This window comes from Astatotilapia calliptera, chromosome 15, assembly GCF_900246225.1.
Source record: "Astatotilapia calliptera chromosome 15, fAstCal1.2, whole genome shotgun sequence".
NCBI lineage: Eukaryota > Metazoa > Chordata > Actinopteri > Cichliformes > Cichlidae > Astatotilapia > Astatotilapia calliptera.
In genome coordinates, this window is record NC_039316.1 from 10,973,691 (window position 1) to 10,998,236 (window position 24,546).

Consider the following 24,546-nt stretch of genomic DNA (forward strand, 5'->3'; position numbering starts at 1 on the left):
GAACCATTTTATGTAATACAAATCTCATTTGGTGGCAAAGAAAAATGTAAAATAATATGTTATTCATTACTTGATAAAGCACCAACAAATCAAATGAACGTACACAGAGTTGGTTATTACTGATGAGCTTCAGGTGTTCACAAGAAATCCTGCATTAAATCAAGATGCATGCATTAGTGTTTAATAATTTAGTATGAGCTCTACATCCTTATAAAGTGTCACTGTAATTAGATATGAAACCAACACCACTGTTTGCTATGATGCCAGGGCTCCAGCTGGTAGTTTTACTATAAGCATCTATAGCAGGGGTGCCCAATCCCGGTCCTCGAGAGCTACTATCCTGCAGCTTTTAGATGCATCCCTACTCCAACACAGCTGAATCAAATGGTTTGATCTCTTCAGCATGCCATCATGTTTGGCAAAGGCCTGATAACAAGCCATTCATTTGATTCAGGTGTGTGGGAACAAGGATGCATCTAAAAGCTGCAGGACGGTAGCTCTCGAGGACCGGGATTGGGCACCCCTGATCTATAGTAAAACTATACTATAAGCATCTAGGTCATGTTATATGAAAACCGTTTAATTCAGTGTATTTTATTCTCTTGGTTACAACTCTAAATAGTTATAACTCCATTAAAAATTTTGTTTTTTTTGCTTTTACAACAGAATAAAAACATTACAGGCCACAAAAACATTTCCAAGTGCTGAATAAGATTGTATCCAGTGTTAGTGTCTAACTTCAAAAAGTCGACCTTAAGCGTTTTCTTTTCTTTCTTTTTTTTTTTTATGCTGCGCCTCAAACAGGACACACCAAACACAAACGGGACAGCCATTTAAATACAGACACCATTTTTCAGATGAATGTAGTTTTACAGTCAAAGGGGGGGGAGGGGGGATAGATAGTGCATCCTTTTTAAAGAGTCCTCCGCAATGCTTCATGGAGCTGACGCCTCATCGGTGCATTTGGTTTCAGCACCGAATTGAGGAACAGCGACTCGCATCTCCCCCCCGGATGCTTCTTCTTCTTCTTTTTTTGGTTTCCTCCGTTGGGATTGAACACAGAAATAAAATGGTGAATTGGTCGTCAAGCTCATTGGTCTCATAGACACTCGGAAAAAAATCAAAACAAAAAAAGTCTTAATGTACAGCGTTTCTTTAGGAAACGTGCTTGGCAGGTGCTCTCCAGAGCCTTAAGGCGACATTTAAACGCTGCAAGCTGTTTTGGCCACAAGATATTGCAGTTTTCAGAATCAGACAGGCAGGTCTCTAATGAAAGGTACATGCTAATCCTTGACTAGAGCAACTGTTAACAGGCTAAAGTTGTGATCCGGATGTGTTCAATGGAGCCTAAGCCTAAATAGGCTGTATTAAGACAGCCCGTAAGAGATTTTGTGCCGTGGCTACACCTATGATTTGACAGTCTGTGTTGATTGTTCAGTGGGTCTCCTCGTGGGCCTCCAGTCTTTTTTTCCCCTCCTCACGCGCCCCGGCAGATGGTGAGAATTCATATATCGCTGGATTTGTACATATCGGACAGGAGCCTGGTGATGGGAACGTTGCCGATGGTCTTTTTGAAGAACACCTCCTCTATGGTGGACGGGCTGACAGAGCGGAGGGCCGGCAGCAGCAAGAGGAGCTTACCAAAACGACACGGCTGAGTCGGGTACCTGAAACACAACTGGTGTCAAAAACAGCCTTTTTGTCCGGTTCCATTTGCAGACTGTCTGTTGCAGCCTGTCCAATTACCGCACACCTGTGACAAATAGCTCCTACTTAGCTTGAATACGAGCTTCATCTGGTGCACCTGCACAATTACAGGAGGCTTATTGCCTCATTAACTTTATAATGAAGCTGGCAGACTATAGCCAGTTGACACGTGCGTAAAGCATGCTTTATCTTAGGATGAAGAGATAGATAGATAGATAGATAGATAGATAGATAGATAGATAGATAGATAGATAGATAGATAGATAATGGCCTGTATAGCGCTTTACTTAGTCCCTATGGACCCCAAAGCGCTTTACACTACATTCAGTCATCCACCCATTCACACACTGGTGATGGCAAGCTACACTGTAGCCACAGCTGCCCTGAGGCGCACTGACAGAGGAAACTGCCAACTCTTGAGCCACGATCGCCAGATAGATAGATAGATAGATCTCTTTTACCTGGTGTGTATATAACTGTTGAGAGTGAGCTGGGCTTCATCTTGCAGAGCAGCAATAGCGCTGGCGTTGCGGAAACTTCTTAATTCTGTGTTTCCATGCGTAGGAACTGTAAGACAAGAGGCATCACTATAGCTGTTAGAAATCTGCTGACATGACACTGCTGTAATGACATGTCATATATTCTCTTCTGTCTTCCCAGATTGGCTGTAGTTGTATGCAGCAGAGAAAGTTGAGGTTTGCTTTGGTAAATATGGTTATTTCCGGTAAGAGTCTTTACACTGTGTCAAACATTCGGGCAGTAATTTGCGAGGTACTCACCAGCTTTGAATGTCACGATACATTTCAAGCAGGCGAACTCGGTCGCGTCAAGGCGCATCTGTCTGAATCTGGTGACCACCTCTTGAAGCGCTTGAATCTCAGACATAATCTTGTTCATCCGCTGAGACTCCGTGTTTTCAGTGTTCATCCCTTTGGATAAATGTGAAGAAAAGTTTTATTATGCACGACAACAGCTGCTCGCTCTTCACTTAAAATTCTCTCGTGCTTTGCATATACCAGAAACAGCGAGAAGAGTTGTGGAGTCCACGGGAATGGCCCACTGCGCGATGCCCAGAACAAATAATTCTCTCCAAGCGTCCTCCAACAGAATCAGCTGTAAGGGGGTATTTTAAGTGTTAAACTGTGCACAACACGCAACAATTAAACCATTCAAAGTATTTGAAACTTTTTGAATGGTAAAAATAACAACATAAGATTAATAATTCCTTCTTATTTTTCCATGTTGTGTGCAGGTTTTAGGGCTTGGTTGGGAATTATTAGATATGCGGTTTTCAAATCGATACTATCAAATTCATGACATTAATTTAATTAATTTAAAGCGTCTGTCTGCGGACCAAATACTTAATTGGCAGCTGTTCACCATTTCAAACCCCACAGGGCGCTAATGGCCTGTTTGGGGATCATGTTTAAGCATCATTCATTTGGAGAATGAGTCCAAATCGTGGCTACCTGATCAGATAAAGGGAGGGTGGAGAACGCGGGGACACTTTTTGCCCACTTGATGCTCATGAAGAGAAGACGCGCAGCTGACTCGCACACAGATTCCGTAGCCACCTCGTACAGATACATCGGGGTGCCACTGACCTCGTGGGGATACTGCAGAGAGGGAAAATGAAAATGTTGTCATTGTTTATGTCAGAAAGAAACGCAGGTCGGAAAACAGTGAACAACAAAGGTCGAATTCCAAGCCCCAGCGCCCAGTTTTATAATGATTAGTGTTGCTTGTGGTGGATTTACAGTGAGAAATCTAATTGGCGGATTTGTTGGTCTTACAGGCTTTTAAATCTGGAGAGGAATTTCAACTTCTAACCCTTGTGTTTAAAAAAAATGTTTACTAATTAATCGCACAATAACGGTTTGGAAGAAATACAAACATCTAACATTTTAAGGAATTCTACATCTAGAAGTGATTAAATGTAAAACTATGCATGGACTGCGACACGAGAGCCAAGAAATGATTGACTTCTATGCTCTCATTCTTTACTTGAAGGTCTAAAACTCTTTGAAGAAAGTGTACGTTGTAGCTATTAAATTGCGTAATCTTAAAATAAAAATCTACCTTAGGAGTTGGCTGTGCTAGACCCACGATGGCCTGTCTTTCCGGTGTAGTGGCTACTGTGCTCATCTCCAAGTTGTGCGGCTCCAGCTGGGTGACAGTGGTGAAAAAAGGAGGACCGGGTAGTGAGGATCCGGGGAAATGTGCCGAGGAGCCATTCACCTCTTTGTGGCCCCGGAAATACAGAGCGACCTGTTTGCGAATTGTAGATGTCCGTGGCCCCCTCTCATGCTGAACGGCTGTGGAGCAGGACAGTAGGAAGGCAGTGTGAAAGAGAGCAAACTGCTTATTTATCAGGATCGTTAATTGCATTCTCCAGGAGCAATCCTGGGTTTATTTTATTGAACGAAAGCTGCTCCTTAAAGTGCAAATGTTCTGCGTGAAAGAAAAAAAATAATGAGCTTCTACCAGCGCTCCCAGGAGGTATAAATAAGATCTCCTTTAAAACAAGCAGCAGGTAATTATCAACTTCTTTTCAGCTTTGATTAACAGATTTTATACACTTTTTTCTCCCCCGAATCCAATACTGTCCTACTGTACTGGCGTTTCTTTGCTCAACGTGATAATTCAATTAAGCTCGTTTACCGTCTTTATTCATGTTCACTTCCAGACACTTTTTCAAACGACAAGCTCGGCACTGGTTTCTGTGAGTTTTGTCTACGGGACAACCACCCTGTACAGAGAGAAAAGGGGAGGGGGAGAGGGGGACATAAAAAGAGGAAGGGGTTACAGCTTCTAGTTAAAATTCTCTTAGCTTGCAGGAGAGAAAAAAAAAGCTTCTTGCTATTATCCTCCTGGGAGGGCAATCTCCAGGTGAAAGATCGTACTATTATCTTTTAGTTATGGAGGTGCTCCCCTGCGGCTCCAGTGTGGCCTCATCCCGCAGGATAAGTACTCTATCCCGCCCTCTGCCGCCTAAATCCTCGGCTTCGAGTCATCACATTAGATTGGATTACACCTGATATATTACAGCAGCGCGGCACTTAGCCCAGTACTTAATGGTCCAGGCATGACATAATTAGGCTCATCAAGAGAGACTTAACTCAGCGCCAAAAAGAAAAGCAAACAGAAATCAGCTCGTAAAATGTGCATTACGCGCGTAAAACGCTTGGTATGTTTTGTGGGTGAAAATCAGACACCTAGGGAATATAAAGAATAAAGGACGAGACAAATTCTGTGCAGGGTGCTAACTTTATTTGGAAAATGAAAGAAATTGCTCCATATTCATGGCAATGATTGCGTACAGGTTTCTCACTTAGGCTTGATTTGATAATTCCTTTGCCTGCTTGTTTTCCCGCCTTGCTCGAAATTCTATTAAAAATAAATAAATAAAACTACTTAATCGAATTTGAAAAGCGCAAATAGTAGGTGCATTTAACCACAGCCAATTCAGCCTCGTGTAAAAAGCAGGGAAATTTAGTTACGAGCTTGTATAAACTTAAAGGAGGCCTCACCTGCGAGCCAGATTTACACACATAAGTCCGATTTCTGCGGATGCTCCTCTTGAAGAATCCCGAGCAGCCATCACAGGCGTAAACACCATAGTGTTTCCCTGAGCTGCGGTCACCGCACACTTTACATGGGATGTCCAGAATCCGACCTGGGAGAGGTCAAAAATGTCAAGTAAATGATGTGCTCACTGAATTACGAAGCGCACAGTTCAGTTTTAAATCAAAACATTTTGATGACATTTTGTAGCGGTTGCTCGCGTAATCGCGGGATTTATGAATAAATATGATGGAACAAAGTGTTTACAGTGTTTTTCCAGAATAAGTTGGTATAACAGTTTTCAAAGTTGACACACTGGCTGCAGTTCAGCGGCCGACCTGCAATTATGTGACTTTACACCGACCCTATAATCAGTTAAAAAGTACCATAATCGAGCTCATATACACTGAAGCAATGAACAAACTGTCCTGCATGTGACTTACTTATGTCCGACAACTCCACACAGCCACAGACACGCTCTCACACTCATTACACGCACACTGGACAACGCCCCGCGTCTCATCCGAGCACGACCATGGGAATTCACTGCGCACATTTTAAGAATAAAGTCCGGTGGGAAGCGTTATATTTGAGCTCTCTAAGACAATACCCCGAAAACGCACAATGGAGACATTAGGGGAAAGTGTTAACTTAATGATTTTCTCCCATTGAACCTCGTCTGACTGCCTGGATCTCGACAAGCTGCCAACTCCACTTCATAATGGGACTCGACAGCTGCTTTATCCCACAGGTCTATAGGCCCCAGGATTAGGGAGTGACACTGCACCATGAGAATAATGCGTACCAACTCGTTTCACCAACTCAAATGAAGTGTATGTAAATCGACCCCGGTGTAGATGAAAAAATGTGATTTTTTTTGTGAAGATTTTGTATTCAAATCTCTTAAAAAGAAGATATTTGTATGCATATGAGGCAGTCCTTTTTTTTATTCTGGAGGGAAAAGCCGTCTATGTAATTACACTGACGTTTTGCCACCTGCTCATTGATTCACCAGTGACCCGTCAAAAAGGGTAGCATGGGAATAACTACTCAGCAGCAAAAACAATGACTTCAGGAGAGAGTTATAGGACTGGAATTGGCTGTTTATTAAGAATCAAAACACCCTGTAGCCCTTTAAATGTACGCAAAAGACATTTAATTGCTGTAACATGCAATAAAAAGTCATTTTAAAGTTGGATTTAAACATTTTATTGTTAAACAAAATTTGGTATTTTGGTACCCAACTTGTCCTTAGTAATTGGAGAAATTTACGCTCAACATGTTCCATACTGGTCCTAGTTATTATTATTATTATTATTATTATTATTATTATTATTATTATTATTATTATTATTATTAGTAGTAGTAGTAGTAGTAGTAGTAGTAGTATCACTGTTGTTCTTTTATTTTCTTGTTTTCTAATTTTTTTTAAAAATAAATCATTCTTTTTTTATTTTGTTTTAACAAACCTTTAAAACCAAAGCTAACCAAATCACATTTTCATTGACACAGCCCCCAAATTAAAATTTAGAGTTTAATTAAACCGCGGATGACCGAAAGTGTAAACATTTTCAACAAGAAAAAATGTCCCCCCAAATATTAAACGATGGTCGCTGGGAGTCAATTAAATAAAAATGACAGACAATTTTGTTGTGAAAGGGGGAAATGTATTTAACTTCCCGCTGTGGGGGTCCACTGCGTCTCCATTGTGAGCAGTAATTGCTTGAAGATATATGGCATATTCTATTAACGTAATCACCATCAAGGCGAAAACCTGCTAAAAGAGTTGGAAATGAAGTTTTAGGGAGAGAAAGAGCTGTTTCCTCTGACCACTCGGTAGCGTGGCTGTGAACTTGAGTCACAGCAATGCTGTGAGTCGTTTTATTCTCATTTGAAAACACACGTTTACATCGGCCGAGCACAGATTTTAAAAGCGGCGGCCTGGTGTGAAAAAAATGTGGTAGCTCTAAAAGAAGCATCAAATGTGAATTCAACAGAAATGTCCATTCTTTGGAGAGAGAGAACAATAGCCTACTTTAGGCCTATATTATGATCTGAGTCCGCCTTCATTTGAATTCATAATGAGGCCTAGCAGAGGGATAATTGCAAGGGTTAAGAAAAAAAGGATCAGAAAATAATTTGATAGGAAAGTGTAAATCTGCTTGAAATTTATTACTATTTAAAAAAAAAGTCAGTAACATGATTTAAAGCGCTTCAGGAAACTCAAATGAGGGATTCAGAAATGCGCAAACACATTTCAGACATAAGAGAAAAAAATCTCGTGCGCAAACGGGATTTCTCTTCATGTAAGATTGAATGATACCCTGCATATTGCGCTGTTACTCTTTTTAAAGGCTGAAAATTAAATTGCAGGCAACAAGTGTCATCAAAGGGAAGCATGTGGGGCTTTTGAAGAGCAGTGGTCGGCAAATGAATGTGGCTTATTATTTTCGCTTCCTTCTTATTTTGTTTCTCGAAATCTGTGAGCAACATTACAAAATAAATTTTACACATGATTTCCTTTCATTCAGGAGCTTTGTTATCCGGGGATGTTCATGTATTGCATTCTGAGACGGCCGACAGCCAGTCCCCATACTCACAACTTTGTGATCATGAGGTAGAGTCGTGAGAAACATCTTTAAAGACACCATGGACTCACTCACTCATTTGTTATACCCGTCGCTACTGTAGACCTCCCATTATCTATGCCGTGTTCTTCAGAGGAATCGGAGATGATGATGAACAAAACTTACTTGATTTGACATTCAGAATATCCAAACAGCCACTTGTTGAACCGGTGGGTTTGCTCATCATGGATCCTCGATATTTTAAAGAATCTGGATAAAAAGTGTCCTTTTTCTTCTCTTCTTGTGGACAGAAACAATGAAGTTTGTGACACTTAATCACTTGTGGTTTCTCGGTTTCTTTGCCAGCAGCGACGAGAAACACAAGTCAAAGTCCCGAAGCCAAGTTGATAGAAAGTCAGCCTCCGATCGATCGAGAGCCACAAATTAAAACATTAATTATACATTTTATCAGGGATCTTTGCCCTCGACGCCGAAGATTCCGGAGAACCAGGACTGGATCCCCGGGCAGCAGCCGGTAAACGGCAGCAGCAGCTCTCCAGCTAGTGGCGCAGTAGCCGGTGCGTAAAGTTCGAGTTGGAAAAACGGTGGCTGGAGCGCATCCGATACTGCCAACGCGGTGGCGAAGGGAAAAAAGGGGCAAATTTCCGATTTTCTTACGGTTGAAAACTTGTTAAAACCAGGACACGATGTGACTTTATGGTGGGAGCCTCCCGAATAAGCCTTGGTAATATTTATGAGAAGTGTCAGGGGGAGGCTGGAGGGTGGAGATCTCCACTTCCTTCATCCACTTGGCTTTCTACTCCAAACTCCATCCTGACGTCACTGGCGTGCGAGGGAGTGTGTGTGCGCTTGAATGTGTGTGCAAGTGCTGTGAAGTGCCTTGCTAACGGAGCCAGATCCACTGCAGACAAAACACACATGTTGCATGTTTTCCTGGACTGCATTTGCGATTTTTACTGTGTAGAACTCTTATTTATAATAATAATAATAATAATAATAATAATAATAATAATAATAATAATAATAATAATATGACCGAAAATATTCAAAATGTGTTTAAAATATATAATCGCATATCCTAAAGAATAAAAAGATAAAATAAAATGAAATAAAAAAGTAAAAATGATCCAAACTGTTGGGACCGTGGAGATGGCTTTAAGAGGCTGATTACTGTAAATATTTTCGGGTATGCTAAGGTATGCTGACCACTAATAAGAGTGTATTACCATATGCAGGGAGGTGGGGGGTGAGGGTGGGCTGAGACCTTCAACAGTCAGCGCTCCTCATTTCCTACACTAGCACAAAGACATTTGTGTCTGGTTCCTCGTACAGTCCTCCAGATTAAATGCTTGGGCTCCACCACATACGTAGCAGCGGTCAAGACAACTGTCATAAAGCTGAACTTTGATTTTTAAAACACTTTATTGCGTATTTGATTCTTTAATAAATATAAAAAAGGCTAAAGAGACGACAAATTTAAAAGGTTCATACAGTTAAAAGTTGTAAAATATCCATCTCTCCCCCGTTTTCTCGGGGGCGTTGGTGTAGTTTTGCTCCACAGTCTGCATTATCTTTCCTTTGTTAGTGGCTTATTGGAGCTCGTTAGGTGGGCAGATACACCATGCAGACACACTTTGGGACCTTGTAATATAACTTATTAAAAAAACAAGGCTTCTAGAAATTAATGTATTTTTTTTTAAAGAACCTTTTATTAAATGTAAAAGGTAAGCATTCATTTTTAATTTAACAACCATCTTTAAATACAAACTTGGGAAAAATGTGAAATATAAAAAGTCATACATATGGAATATATAAACACACTTAAATATATTTGCTTTTCATTCTGTTTACTTTGATTTTCTTTGACGATTCATGCAAACCTACCGCTGAACTTCATGAGCCCTTCACATTTAAGATTTTACTATTATCTTTTAAAATGTTAGATCGATTTGCACTCTTGCACTTTAGCTTTTTTAGTTACAGCAAAAGAAATGGGCAATAATAATATTAATATTAATAATAATAATAATAACTTTTGATATCTATCTATCTATCTATCTATCTATCTATCTATCTATCTATCTATCTATCTATCTATCTATCTATCTATCTATCTATCTGCCTCTGTAGCTGCCATTCTCTGTAGTGGGTGATCCGGTTTTGGACATGAAGGTGCAGACCACGGCCGGCTGTCCGGGGCCCACTCATTGACACACTGACCTTGACAGCTTGTTGCGCTTTCGCCGGGTAACTCCAGAAATCCATATTCTGTTTTAATTGTGTTCATTCCCACGGTACACTGAAGGCCATATGGACTCACAAAGTGTCGATTTAAGCGGACAGGGGCGAGGCGGAGAGGCGTAGTTAATTGCAATTAGCTTTTGTCGTGTCTTTCAATCTGCCCTTTAGCTGAACGGCTCCGGCTGGAGCCTAACAAGCCTGAGGAGAAATCATTCTAATATTCCTTTGATTTTCCTGAGGGGGCTCATAGAAAGGCCCTCTGTAGGACGTTTATAGACGCAAATTGTGTGTTTTAACTATTCTCTGAATAGGCCACTTATACTGTAGAAATTTTTTAATTTTAAGTTCCCCCCCAGACTTATTTTTGGCTTATTTTTGCATTTCCTAAATTATTAACTTTTCAAAAGAAATAAGATCCAATAACTTTCCTTAACGAAGACATAATCAGTAATCGATAACAGTTTTCATTTGTTTCTAAATGCACGTGAAGTGGTGTATGTGTGTGAGTGTGTGTCTGTGTGTGCGCATGTGTGTGGGTGGCTGCTGGGTTGGGTGAATGGTGAATGTGTGACATAATCTCCTTAACTCGTCCTAATCCTCGTCATTCACTGATAGCCTTTACACAAATATAACCAACATCATGGTTGCCCGGGCTGCCTTCTTTCACTTTTTTTGTATGAGTGACTCTCTTCTCCTCCAGCAGTCAATGAAATGTGGCCAACAAAGGGGGCAGTGGATTGTGTATCTGTTTTTTGGGGAGGGGGATCTCGGCATCAGTATGCGGATACTTGACATACTATAGTATAGACTTTAACAACGAGAAAAGAGTGAGAGTCCAACAGAAGTCAGCGCAGAACAATGCAGGGAGACCGCGGTGTGTGCTCAATGTCTGAATGAGTTTCGAACAATGAGAAAAAACACCTGCGAAAACATCACATATCAGACAGAAAGCGGATTTTATATTCTTGGATTGTGCACCTGTTGATTTTTTAAAAAAAATTATTAGAACATCCAATGTTTTGCTCTTTGGGGAATCTTCAAATAGATCCCATCCATTAGAGTTTATCCATCTTTTATGTACTGCTATCACTGTGGAGGCCCCCCGAACCGACCAGGCGTAAACCAATTGGCTTTGGAGAGAAGTCACTAAGCTCCAGAAAGCAAATAATAGGGAGAATTCAAGTCGACCAAAGGCCCCAGCAGCCGTGGATCTCTGAAAACTGGCCAGGGAGATCATCTTCAGTCATCTCATAGCCTACAGACACTGATCGTGTTTAGCCGAGGAGGTTGGTTGTCTGGACCGTGAAGAATCACTTCATCTGCTATGGTAATGACAGTGATTTTCTGAAAACATTCCACTGGTTGAACGCAAAAAGGTTTGTTTGGCACATTTCCGAAAACGGCAGTTGAAAGATCTTCCCCAGGTACTGTTAATATCCAATAACCTAAAATATGATTTAACGTCCCAAAGAAGTGGAAGATAATCAGTCTGATTTCAGCACCACGGACAGTTCTTCAATAAGAGTCACTGAATAGATGCAGACTACCTGTCCGAGCGATTCTTCAACATTTTAAGGGGCCCGCAGGTTTCCACTTGCACATCGGACCACATTTGGCTTCCCAAATTGTTTTGATGGCAAGTCTTAAATCGAAATTACTCAAGACTCACGAATGGTGAATCACATTGGACATATTGAAGCAACTGCAGGTGAGTTATAATGAGAAAACAAACTCAGTTCCCTCAGTTGCAACATCAACTCTCTATCTAAAGGATGTTAACGCTATGAGTAAGCAGCTGATCAGGTACAGTGTGTACAGCAACATGCTTCTCTTGGAAGGTTTGGAGTCAGCAGTTCTTTCAAAGTGGTTATTAAAGTGGGCGTTTAATGCTTCAGGAGCACAGTGTTGTTGTCGTGCTTGCTCATCTAGGAGCACGCTGTCTGTGAGTACAGTAAAACTATAGCCCTCCTCCTTAAACTCCACAGGCCTATCCCCGCATTCCTCCACTGCCACCGCGCCACCTCGTTAGCTGCAGTGTAAAAGAGATGCTGGCATACCTGTGCGTGCGGACAGACAAACCCATGCGCACTTACACGCATTCACATACACACGCCAAAGCCCCCCCCCCCCCCCCCAAACCACCACCACCACCACCAAAAACACAGACCCAAGACCCAAACCCAGAAACCCACAAGTCGGTGCGGTGCAGTTGGACGCTCTGACAAATCTATTTGGGGCAAATTGTCAGTGAGAAACTTCCGCTCGAACTGCCGTGGACAAAACTGGCTGTTGGGGAGAGCAAATCCCGCTGCATGAGGGTGGGGGACAATTGGGGGCGAATGTGTTGATGTGCGGCCGGTGGCTGGGGAGGTACAATGGACGGATTAGTCAGTCCCCTGGCTGACTGATTTGAGATGGCTCCTCTCAGCCTCTCGCCGTGGGGAGTCCCATTGTCCCGCTTCTGATTCCCACTTCTCACAAACTCCAAACAAAAGTCAATCTCTTTCTCAAGGGGGGGAAAAATATCGACCCGTGTTTCAGCTGGGGAAAGTGACTCAAAAACTTATTTGCAAGAGATGACTGACTCTGTAACTCCCCTTCCACTCTTTATGTCTTTTTCCCTTCTCTTGGAGTCCTCTTCATGTGCAGTCTTTATTGACCGGCGGTGGTTAGCGAGACGTTGAATGATCCCAGTTTTTCAGACTCGAGTGGGGCTGGGGGCACCTGTTGGAAGCTTAGAGGCGGCTTTGCGGCCGAGGTCATTAATATTAAAATATACAGAGATGCCATCACGGGCTGGTCTGAAATCGGTCTGATGTCGCCCCTGGGTTCCCTCTCTGGATGGACCTCTGCTTTCAGTCACTCGTGAAGAGCTTTCTTTTCTTTTTCTGTCTTCTCTTTTTCTTTTTTCCCTCCCTGAAAAGACTCGTTAACAAATTATGACAGCTGAGTAGAGGGGCTTAGTCTGTTCAGACTGCAAAGACAAACATGTGAGAGCCGAGGAGCCCGCGATGTGATCAGTGTATCTACAGTTCATTTATTATTCTGCCTGTGGTGTGTGAAAGTGTTCGGATTTCCAGAGCTGAAAGGACACGTTTCAGTCATGCAGAGGTGACTGGACTTGATTAGATCGGTGGGTGAGTTGTACAGGCCTGTCTCTTTGTCTGTCTTTAAGTTCGTTTTGAACAATAAACTTCACCTAGTTAATGAGTTTATCTTTCATTTATTTGTGTCTAATGCTCATTTAAAACAATCAAATCTTTGATTGTCTTTTTGTAGCTACAAAAAACAAGCAAAATGAGTATGAAAAAATGACACTTTCGACCACATTTACCCTCATTTTCAAAGTCATCAGTTTAACTTTAAGTTGTTTATTTGATTTCTACATATTCAGTTTTCATTATTTTAACATCAGTGGGACATCAAAGGTTTGATCTACTGCCATCAGAACTACTGATCAAACCACAACAGGTTTTGTGAACCTGTCCAAAATACCTTGATGATCACAGGTCGTAAAAACAAGACATAATATCGTACTCATTCATTAACTCAATAACAGAGTGCATAGTAATTTATCAAAAATAACACAGTTTATAATTCATCTAAGAAAGCATTCTAGACTAGTTGTGATGTCACAAAATCATGTTTATCTACAGTATCTAAACCTCTATTTTTCAGTGAATGAATTTGAAAACAGAAATCCTCAACATACAATCGAGGAAACAATCAATCTAACAAACATGCCAATTAGCAACACACATTTTCGAGTTGAGAGGGACTTTAACAGTTTGCTGCATCAGTGGCACTTTGCAAAAAATGATTTATATATATCTATCTATCTATATCTATATCTATATACACACACACTTTCTCCCACTCTTAGTCCCTCACGGTGTCTAAATGACTTTGTTTAAGAGGCAGCAGCAGTGAAAGTACTGGTCGCGGTCGTCGCACAGATTAAGCAGAGAATAGTCTTCGTCTACTCCTTCCACAGCTGCTATTCACCTGGAGTCACTCTGATAGTCATTCTGCTGTTTGTCCAGCTCTGTTCAGCAGTCAGTCTTGCTTCGCAGCCCTGCTTCTCCTGATGTTATCCTGCAGACTCCACAGGTCAGGTTCAGTGATCACGGTCTGAGGTCACAGCTTCCACCCGTCAGTAACCCTCAGGGCAGCACAGGAGCTGTCATCATGAGCCTCACACTCACCTCATGGGTCTTAATACACATCCAGACACCCAGACGCTAGGAGGACTGATGACCCATTGATAGAATCGGGGCATGTGACTTTGTCTATGGTCAGACCAGGGTACAGTGGATGCATATGGGATGCAGCTCCTTGGAGAACTTCTTAAGTAAATTATATTAAGTAAAGTAAATTATATACATTTTTGTACATCACAGAATTTTCAGTCCAAAATTTCATATTTATTATAAGCATGAAGGAGTATTTCATCACCCTCAAGCATAAAGTTTAGCTCATGTGTGCTAACAGGCGTATAACGTCACCTGTGACTGCAGTGGAAGCTGTCTTCAGTGTGTGGCTGCTCAAATTAAACTTGGCCAAAGTCCCAAATAATGCAGTCAGTATATGTTTAAGTAATCTCAATGAGCTAAAGCTCAGCCTTCAGACTGCTCTAAACGCGGTTTCAGATATTTTCTTTCTGCTCTTGACTCTCTATGATGTCAGTTAGGAGGGATCTCCTTAATATGGTAATCTCAGGGATGCAGCTCTTTTTATTTGGTCCACTTTGAATACTGAAAGTCAGAACATTACGAGCACCAATATAGCTCCCCCGTTTGAGCAGGTGGTCCAGATGTCATAAGCCTGGGTTTGAATCTGAGGCTGTTTAACATGTGTCTTCTCAGGGTCTATACTCCCATTCTCACCAATAATGACAGAACTGCAGTTATAAATGAATGAACTAGATCTTTAAGTATGTATGGAGACATAATCTGCCTAAAGGAGGATTTAAATGATTAGAGGTATTTTCCACTGTGTACATTCATTAGTGCTTCTGCAACCCTTAGTATTAGTAGGGTTCTGTCCATGACAATAAAAGTTGATGATCTCATAAAGTTAACACAGCTTCACTTCACAGTTGTGGGGCTCTTTCCCCCATTTTTAAATTTTTTTTTTAACCATGCAGTTAATACGAAATGTAAAATATTATAAATGTTTGACAAGATAGGATACTGTCATCTGTTTGCTTCAGCCTATATACGGAACGATCTTTCTAAAATGTTAAACAATCACAATACTGGGTGATAATTTGTTATATGATGACGATTTAGTTGTTTTGTCTCCAGAATGCCAGAATGCTGCCAAATTGCAGCCGCTGCTCAGGCTCTGCTCAAGTTATATTTTACAGTATCGAATTCAAGCCTAGAAAGAATGCAATAATGACCATTTCAGCTTTAAAGGACCAGAAGCAAAATTTCCCCTTATTTTGTAACGTTTAAATGCAGCAACTAAAGTTAAGTACTTGGGTCATGCCATCAAGAATGAACTCTGTCATGATGATGTGTAGTGCCAGTGTTGTAAACTGTATGCAAAGCAATTAGCCCTTAAATTCTACGTGAACAGGTTATGTTAAAAACACTCTTTTTAGAGCATGTTGTACCTCATACGCATATTTGTGGTGCACTTACGGTGTATTGAAAATGAAAATACTTCAGGTGGAATGCATTCATGCATTCAGCTCCTAACATGGACAAGTGCAAGCCAGATGTTTGTGACTAGTATTGTTCCTATCTCTCATGCGTTACTGAGAAATTTCATAGATAAATTTATGCGTTGATGAACTGATTCGAAATTGTGGTTATAATGGTTTCAGCTGTACCAAATTTATGTGACACAAGATATTTATCCTGCTTCTGGAAGCACTGGAACGGCTATTTATTAATTTTGCAATTACAGATGATTACATTTGTGTGTGTGTGTTGTTCTTGCATTCTCTTTCTTTACTTTTCTGTTCTTTTATATTCAAATGGACTGCATGGAGCCTTCATAACTGGAGGTTCTTTCAGTGTATGTTATGATTACAGTGTCATAACCAACATCCTCTTTGAGTTGAGCAAGCTTTACTACCTAGGCTAACCACTTGGATATCTGCAAAATCCATCATCACAAAGCTTGAAAGCTGTTCCTCATGAAAACATGTCATACTGGAGTTACAAGTTTTGTGTATTTAAGGCGTGAAAATCGTGATGCAAACTAGCTAACCTACACAGTTGATGACATAAAGGAAGAAACATTTTCAATATGTAGATGTTGTTTTACCTATTCTATTTGAGTAAGCAAGTATTTATTCACAAAGTGCTTTTTCACAAACATAAAGTCACTTAGTCGTTGTACAACAAAATAAATACAAACTAGGAAGAAACACAATAAAATATAGAAAATTAAAAACAGTTAATAGCATGTAAACAGAATAAAACCACAGATATTTAAGCAATAATAACAAAAGCGTCTCAAAAGAGGGCCTGACTAAACAGACAAGTTTTCAACTGCTTTTTGAAGGAGTCCATAGAAGTGGTAAATTGAAGACTAGACCCCCTTACAGTCCTCAATCTGCAAGCAGGAGTGCGTCTAACAAGAAGTTGAGATAAATGTGCAGCTGGTCGAATTAGTGCTCAACATGTAAGCAGGAGAATTTTAAAAAGAATTTAAAATCAACTGGGAGTCAATGAGAAGAAATCTCAGCACTCTGGAAAAACTCAATTTCCTCCACACCTGCTTTGTATATTTGAGTATTAAAAACGTACCAATTTTTTCTATACAAACTCTCCCCTGTTTATCAGTGAAGTTTTGAACTGTAGCAAAACCCCCCAAAACAAAACATCCTACGTCTTAAAAAGAGGCTGGGTAACTTTTTCTAACAGTCACTCTCGCAGCTCTGTGGCTTTGTGATGTTTTATTACAATAGTTGTAATGATCTCCCATAAGCCACTGGTCAGCTGCACACCAGATAAGTGAGTGAGAGCACTTAGTGATTGCTTAAGAGTGAAACACAGTTGCTATTTATGTAATACTGCCAAAGTCTCACTTGAAAACAACGTATTAGGTGAAATATGTTGAAAGGTGCATTAAGAGTTGGCAGTAAGTACATTATATTATTGTTCATTACGATATATGTATACTTTTTAAAAATTATACCATAACATCACTATGACTGGGCTCATAGCTGCACCTGTATTTTCACACTGATATCTACTCATAATAAACAGAAAGTTTATTATGAATAAACAATCATCAGTGAAGTGTTGGGTGTGTTAGTAAGAGATTGTAAATTATTAGAAGTGCTTTCATATGTCTTTCTTTTTGGACTTTTTTTTTTTTTTTTTTTGCAGAATAAACGGTAGAAGTGATGAAAGCAGCTGTGGGACATGGGGGTCCTTTAGAAACACCCAAACAATGATGAGGGCAAAGAGGCACTTATTTTTTTCTCATATTCACTACATTTTCTCAATCACCCACCCCACCACCCAGCAGCTCAGTGCTTTCCCATCCTCAAATTCCCTCAAAGTTTCAGATGCTCACAATTCCACAATGCCCAGATGCTGTCCTTTGGCCCTTTACCCCCCCTCAACCCAGAGCTATCATTCATAACCTTTCTGTGGAGCTGAGAGTGAAAGAGGTGGGATAAGGGGGAAAAAAGAGGGGGAGCGGAGAGCAACATGGCAGCTTATTTAGAAGACTTCCTTTATTGGAACATGTGCAAGCAGTTCACTCACAAAGGACTTAAATAGGATATTTTCTGTTCCCTATAGTTGCTTTCCCCTTTTAAGTGCCGAGGCAAAAAAAGTAAGTTTACAACTCCCTCCTCAATGGGGGCTCTTCACTCTCAGGTTGCGGGGACCTGAGTGACCTAGGAAAGTTAATTAGGAGGCGAACAAAGAGCGGGCTGGAGCAGAATGCCTCGCCTCTCCTCCAGCCAAAGATGTCATCCATTAATTAGGAAAATCTTTAAGGTGGCCTTATTGAATTTACAGAAAGCCCTGTGGTTGGCGGGCAACAGTTTTTTGATCAAGCCCTGACTCAAACAATGCCTTTCTGGAGGTTAAAAAAGAAGAAGAAGGGAGGAGATTGGTGGTAGAAGAAGAGAGGAAGAAAAAGAAACGTATGGGTTTGCGGCGCAGTACAGTTTAATGGTGGGGAAGGGGGGGCGGCTGCTGATTGTGACAGCTCAGATTCACATGGGTATGGGGGACATAGTTTGGGAATGATGTCATGCAAAGGCAACCTGGGGGCTTGGGAAGTAAGAAGGAGGGGGTGCTGAGCTTGAGCCACAGGGGCCACTCAAAGTTAACATCTCTGCCTGCATCTGGGCCAAATCCTTTTCTTCTGGCCCAGGAGAGGCTTTCCTGCACGCCAGGCCCTCCACCACTCCTCCCACCGACTCGTTCACAAATCAGGACTTTTCTTTAAAGCTAACCCTTTGCTAACTGACTAGCTAACTGCCTATTCAACCTGAGCTCACTCTGAATAATATAGCTGGATAACATGGGACTACAGAGTAGCACCTGTACTTTTACAAAAAAGTAGTTTTAAGTATACACCTTTGTTACTCTGTCTCCATAATTTTCTGTATTTGAACCAGGGATGAAATTTAAAGCATCTGAGGCAGGCATCAAATTGTAAATACTTGGAATGTGACTTTTAAAAATATTTCGCAGCAGGACCATGCCTAAGGTTTAGAAATCATATTTATGGAGTGGTACCTGTGCCTTTGAAGAGACTAGTTCCTTTAGTTACAGTACAATCAAAACCAGAAGATTTGAAATATGTATATGAAATCAAAAAATATTGAATTTCTATACTTAAAATTAAACTAACACATGGCGAAAGCTACTTACTTAGGCTAACGTCTCTGGTATTACTGATCCACTCCTCATGAGTCACTTATTAACCAAATCCCCCAAACACAACCCATTCAGATAGAATGTCACAGTCTTTTCAAAATAAAAATCATCTAGAGTATGATGCATTGATTTGTATCAATATTTACCGTCTTGGTGTGAAAAATATATATATAATACATATACTGTATATACACTCTCACATTCACGTGAATGAATAGTGGAATTGTAAAGCGCTCTGAGGGTCTTGAAAAGTGCTATATAAATGCAATCCATTATATCTATCTATCTCTACATATGTAGAGATAGATAGATATATTTTTTTTCTTTTACAAATGTTATGTGTATATATATATATATATATATATATATATATATATATATATATATATATATATATATATATATATATATATATATATATATAGAGAGAGAGAGAGAGAGAGAGAGAGAGAGAGAGAGAGATGTAAAGTCTGTCAATAAATTAATTTATTTATTTATTTTTTTCTGTACAAATGAATTGTTGACATTAGGTGTCTAATGGACTTGTTTTACACTTTTTTGACCACCAGTGGTAGCATAAAGCAACACTTCTTATTCTGCATATTGAAGAGAAGAGGGTTGAAATAATCAACATTTGTTAGCAGTGACTTCCCATAAAGTGTAGAAAACAAACAATAAATGAGCAGGAAAAAGTCCACCAAGCGCTATATAAATACAGGCCATTTTACCTTAGGAGTTTGATATGTAAGCATGTGCATTTGATGTACTTACAATGGAAATCCTAGTTTATTTATTTGATGTCTTTTCCTTTTAAATCAAAGTAAAGAGACTATCATGCATACATATAATCAGAATCTGAATAAATCAATTGGTTAAATGTGTGCCCATCTAAAAATATATATTTCAGGTTATAAGTAAAGAGATACTACTCACTTCCTTGACTGAAGACACTGTAATGAGTAACTCATCAATTCTCAGTGTTTGAAATAATTTCACCAAATGGGGGAGAGATAATCTTGGATTAGGTTCAAGGGGGTAACAAGCTCACCCACTGGCTTTCCCCTCTTAAGTGACTTAAAACCAGTAATAGATTTGGATCAAGGCATGTTAACATAAGCCAAACTGAACAGAGAACTTTTGTTTTTGTTTATTGACAATTTATTTTTCTTTAGCAAGAAAGATAATCCAATTGGTAATTCATCCCCAGAACGAGCTAAAAGGTAAGAAAATAAGCCACTACAAATGACAGTCACGCCGATGCTCATGCTATATACTGGCATGCTGTCGTGTCCATGTGTCTCTTGGGACCCCCTCACCCCACCCCCTCCTGGGCGACTAATTTGAGGGGAGGGACGGTGTGTTTTGTTGCTTGTCAGAAACAATCACCCATGGCCCATTACATTAACAGCACTTTACGCTTTCATTGCTGTAACACATTGAGCACTGAGAGGGGGGAAAGGCGGCCGTGAGGAGAAATCATACATCATGAACAACAGGGAGATAAAAAGTTGGCAAACATTTGCGGATGCAGTTCAAAGGATCTAGATTTCACTGTTTAGATGCCAGCGTTGGAACTGGAGTAATCAGTTTAAAGTGAAGATCCTTTGTTTTGTTTTTTTTGTCTCTAAAATGTACGATTAAAGTGAATAACAACTTTATTTAGTGCTCCCTGTGCCGCCCCCACCTCTCTCTTGTCCTCGCTCCCGGCCCACCCGTCCTCTCTCTGTTCTCTTTGGGCACTGGAGGTTGTCAGTCGGGGTTTATGTCCAGTTCACTGGAGCTGAAAGAAGTCAGTTTCGCATCTTGTTATGGAACAAGTCGTCCTGCCTCTCAGGAGTGATGAGAAGAGGGTCTGGGTGAGCAGGGTGAGCAGGGAGCGGGACCATCCCCTGGAGGCGACCAGCAGTGAGGAAGTCAATGCAGCTTTTGTGCCTCTGCTGTCGGCTGCGTGTTTGGTAATTATCCGCCTCTATGTGAAGACAGACTGGACTTTCCAGAAGAGATCCCAACCAGCCAGTCCACGGAAGAGTGCACAACACACCATCAACAAAGATGAACTTCTCACAGTGCCGCCAAGGTGCCAGATTGGGAGAGAATCAGCAAATATCAGCAAATACATGAAGCTCTCTCTTGTGTGACATGACGAGCAAAGCTCCGCTGTCTTGTTTGTCATTGTAGCATGTTTAGATCGTGACACTGGTAAAGCTGAGATAATGAAATGCCACCACTATTTGCCTTCTTTTGAACTTAACTGCACATCAAATGTGTTTTGCACAGAAACATCCACATTACTATTGTCTGTTGATAAAATCATTACTGATAAGCTATATCAGTCAAAATGTTATTGTTGTGGTTGGTAAATATTGAGTGACCTTTACTGTGTATGAAGTTGATAATGAGAATTTCTCATTTTAGGAATCAGGGGACTCCTTTTAAAGGGTCGGTATAGCATTTTGGGCCAATTCGACTAAAACCATTTCATTTTGTGAAATTGGTTTACCTCCAATGTTTAAACTAAACAATATAAGAAGAGAGGAGAAATTTGTCATCGATGGTGAAACTTAGAACTTACAGATAACTGGAAGATGTCATCCCGGTCTAACTAAAGAATATGGGTTTTATGAAAAAAGTTTGGAAAACGATGGTTTAACTGTAATGCATAAAAATTCCTAAAACTAGCACAAAGATATAAAGTAAAACAATTGCTAAAATACAAGTAGCTCAAGCATAGACTTAAATATAATTCCTAATATAAAAGAATTTGTTACTCATGTCCATCCTTTAAAAAAAAGCATTGCAATTTATGCATATAACCTTATACAATATGTATATACTTTACACAGTCGCTTTTAGCTATTATTCTATTCTCACGTGTACTTTTGATACACACTGGATATACGAAGAAATTTATTACGTTATCCAGTCATAGGTTTTTCAACGTGTGTAGCTTGTGTGTGAGTCACTTACTGTAACAGAGCAGAGTTTTCTAAAAACCTCACAACTAACAGTTGACACCTTGCAATTACAAAACTTTCAAACCTCTACATTTAGCTCAAAATAAAGTTTGAAGATGGGTTGGGTTCATCAGAGCAGAGCTAAAAAATGAAGCCAATTGAAACCAATGAGGAAGTGACAAAAACTTTAGTTCTAGTGGCCACTTGAGGCTGTCTCCAAAAGCATGTTAATCTCTTCTAACTCCTATTCTTGAGTGCCAAACTTTACTGCATTAAAAAAGTACATTTATAGCCTGGAATGAAAAAAAAAAGATATTGGCCTCTGTGGATAGATTAGTATAGGCAATGTGAAAAGTGTGTGCTTCATTTCTACTGACTGAAATTCTATTTGTTTTTAGAAACAGACTGCAGCATGTGAGGTTGGGCAGTGGCGATCGTGGCTCAAGAGTTGGGAGTTCGCCTTGTAATCGGAAGGTTGCCGGTTCGAGCCCCGGCTTGGACAGTCTCGGTCGTTGTGTCCTTGGGCAAGACACTTCACCCGTTGCCTACTGGTGGTGGTCAGAGGGCCCGGTGGCGCCAGTGTCCGGCATCCTCGCCTCTGTCAGTGCACCCCAGGGTGCTACAATGTAGCTTGCCATCACCAGTGTATGAATGTGTGTGTGCGAATGGGTGGATGACTGGTTGTGTAAAGTGCTTTGGAGTCCTTAGGGACTAGAAAAGCGCTATACAAATTAGAGATGGCACGATACCACTTTTTTATGTCCGATACCGATACCGATATCATAAATTTGGATATCTGCCGATACCGATATGAATCCGATATAGTGTTTTTTAATCAACAAAACTGCTTTTTTAAATATCTTGCTGCATTTTGTATAAGTTCATACTCAAGTTTAAAACAACAACTACACTAAAGCTATTGTGTTATACCTGTATGCAAAAAAAAATATTTCATAGTTCAGCAATACTGATCAATCTAATAAACTTAAACCTACACCATCCTCCCTATTCTGGTATTTTAAAGAGTACTTAGCATAAATATTAAGCAACCTAACTAATAGGGTTCCAACTCCCAGCAACAACAAAAATAAAAAATAAAAAATAGGGAACCACCCCTCACGCTCCACCTCATGATGCTTAATCGACGTAATCAACCTTAATTTGATGCAGTGTGAAAAAAAATGCACAGAAATCAATTATTTTTCAAGAAATATTAAATAGATTCAACATCTTTCTTCAACAAAATTGCAGACTGCACAGATGGTACCTTCCCAAAGGAAAAAGTACTATAGCTTACTAGGGTATATATATTAGACCTAATAGTCACTATATACAGTAATTGACTTCTATTCATTTTACATCAAATTAAAACTTTGGGTGTCAGATAATTATTTATTAAAAGCTACACATTTTAAATGAGAATAAGAAAGAAAAGTATGTCTTTGTGCCCCCTTTTCCCTGTTAATGCCCTATCGGCCCCCCTGGCTAAACTTTGCTAGATCCGCCCCTGCACAGTTACCGCCGTCAGCTACGTAGAAAAAGATCCTGGAGTAGAAAGTGATATTAAATACATTCTAACAACAGCTGATCAAGCTTAAACGTGCTTCTGTTGTTCATCCGCTGGTTTCCTCTTTCTGGTGCAAAGTGGGCCAAAAGCAAACTAGAGACACGGACTCGCGACAGAAAAGCCGATCAGCTGATCGTTAAGCAGTTTCATGATTGAAGTAGCAGCAGGAGAGGCAGTCGCTCATTAAGCTTAACACAGGAATGCTTTACAAACATTCAGAGATGGACTTACACACTTGCTTTACTTCTCTCGGGATAACTTTGTCGGAGATGAAATGCCGGGTTGCTAGCGAAGCTCCACATGCTATCCAGACCACCGACAGGTCCGGCATGCCACCGCCGCTCTATCACGTGATGCATACTGCTCCGACGTGCTAACGTTCTGAGGTGAGTTACGGCGTGTTGCAAGTTTTGTGAGGTGCTTTCGTGATATTTAATGGATCGGATTACATTTTTTATTTTTCTCCGATATCCGATCCAGTAATTTAGGTCAGTATCGGACCGATACCGATACGTAATATCGGATCGGTCCATCTCTAATACAAATACAGGCCATTTACCAGTGCTCTCTCTGATTTGGTGATGTGCAGCACAGAAGCTCCACAGGGCACGGTGCTTTCTTCAGTCCTGTTTCCCTCAGACTTTCAGTACAACTCTTGGTCACGCCACCTACAGAAATACTGCAACAATTCTGCAGTGGTTTGATGCATATTTGGAGTGGTCATCTGCATCTGAAGGTGAATAAGACCAGAGAGATGGCGACCGACTTCAGAAGTGGCAGGACAGCCGACCTGTGTCTATCCTGGGACAGGGCGATAATGTTGTGGAAGGGAAGTAGCTTGGATTCTTCACCAACAACAGCTTGAGCTGGAAAATCAACACAGAGGTTCTGTGCTGGAGGATAGGATACTGAACAAAAAGTTATCCATTATGAATAATCCTGACCATCCTCTGAACCGCTTACCAGACAGGCAGCGGCAGACCTTCTCACACTGACTCAGCTCCATTGGCACAAGGACTGATAAAGAACACTTTTCATACCATAAGCTGTCACCATCTATACAA

General features: G+C 40.5%; 1 protein-coding gene across 1 annotated transcript; it reads right to left on the reverse strand.

Moving 5' to 3' along the window:
* Positions 1 to 559: 559 nt before the first annotated feature.
* Positions 560 to 8,607, reverse strand: nr2e1 (nuclear receptor subfamily 2, group E, member 1). Its single transcript, XM_026143359.1, has 9 exons — positions 8,025 to 8,607; positions 5,238 to 5,383; positions 4,369 to 4,456; positions 3,787 to 4,022; positions 3,177 to 3,323; positions 2,724 to 2,820; positions 2,487 to 2,636; positions 2,169 to 2,274; positions 560 to 1,667 (listed from the first exon to the last, which is right to left on the reverse strand). The coding sequence occupies exons 1-9, from the start codon at positions 8,083 to 8,085 to the stop codon at positions 1,505 to 1,507; spliced, it is 1,194 nt and encodes a 397-aa protein (XP_025999144.1). The 5' UTR covers positions 8,086 to 8,607; the 3' UTR covers positions 560 to 1,504.
* Between the last annotated feature and the right edge of the window lie 15,939 nt (positions 8,608 to 24,546).

What these genes read in the sequence shown, in the direction of transcription:
- nr2e1 (XM_026143359.1), bottom strand. Translation starts at nt 8,085, where the DNA reads ATGATGAGCAAACCCACCGGTTCAACAAGTGGCTGTTTGGATATTCTG. An exon ending in TATTCTGAATGTCAAATCAA is followed by an intron (nt 5,384 to 8,024) that starts GTAAGTTTTGTT and finishes GACCTCTCCCAG; the next exon opens with GTCGGATTCTGGACATCCCA. An exon ending in TATCGTGACATTCAAAGCTG is followed by an intron (nt 2,275 to 2,486) that starts GTGAGTACCTCG and finishes CTTGTCTTACAG; the next exon opens with TTCCTACGCATGGAAACACA.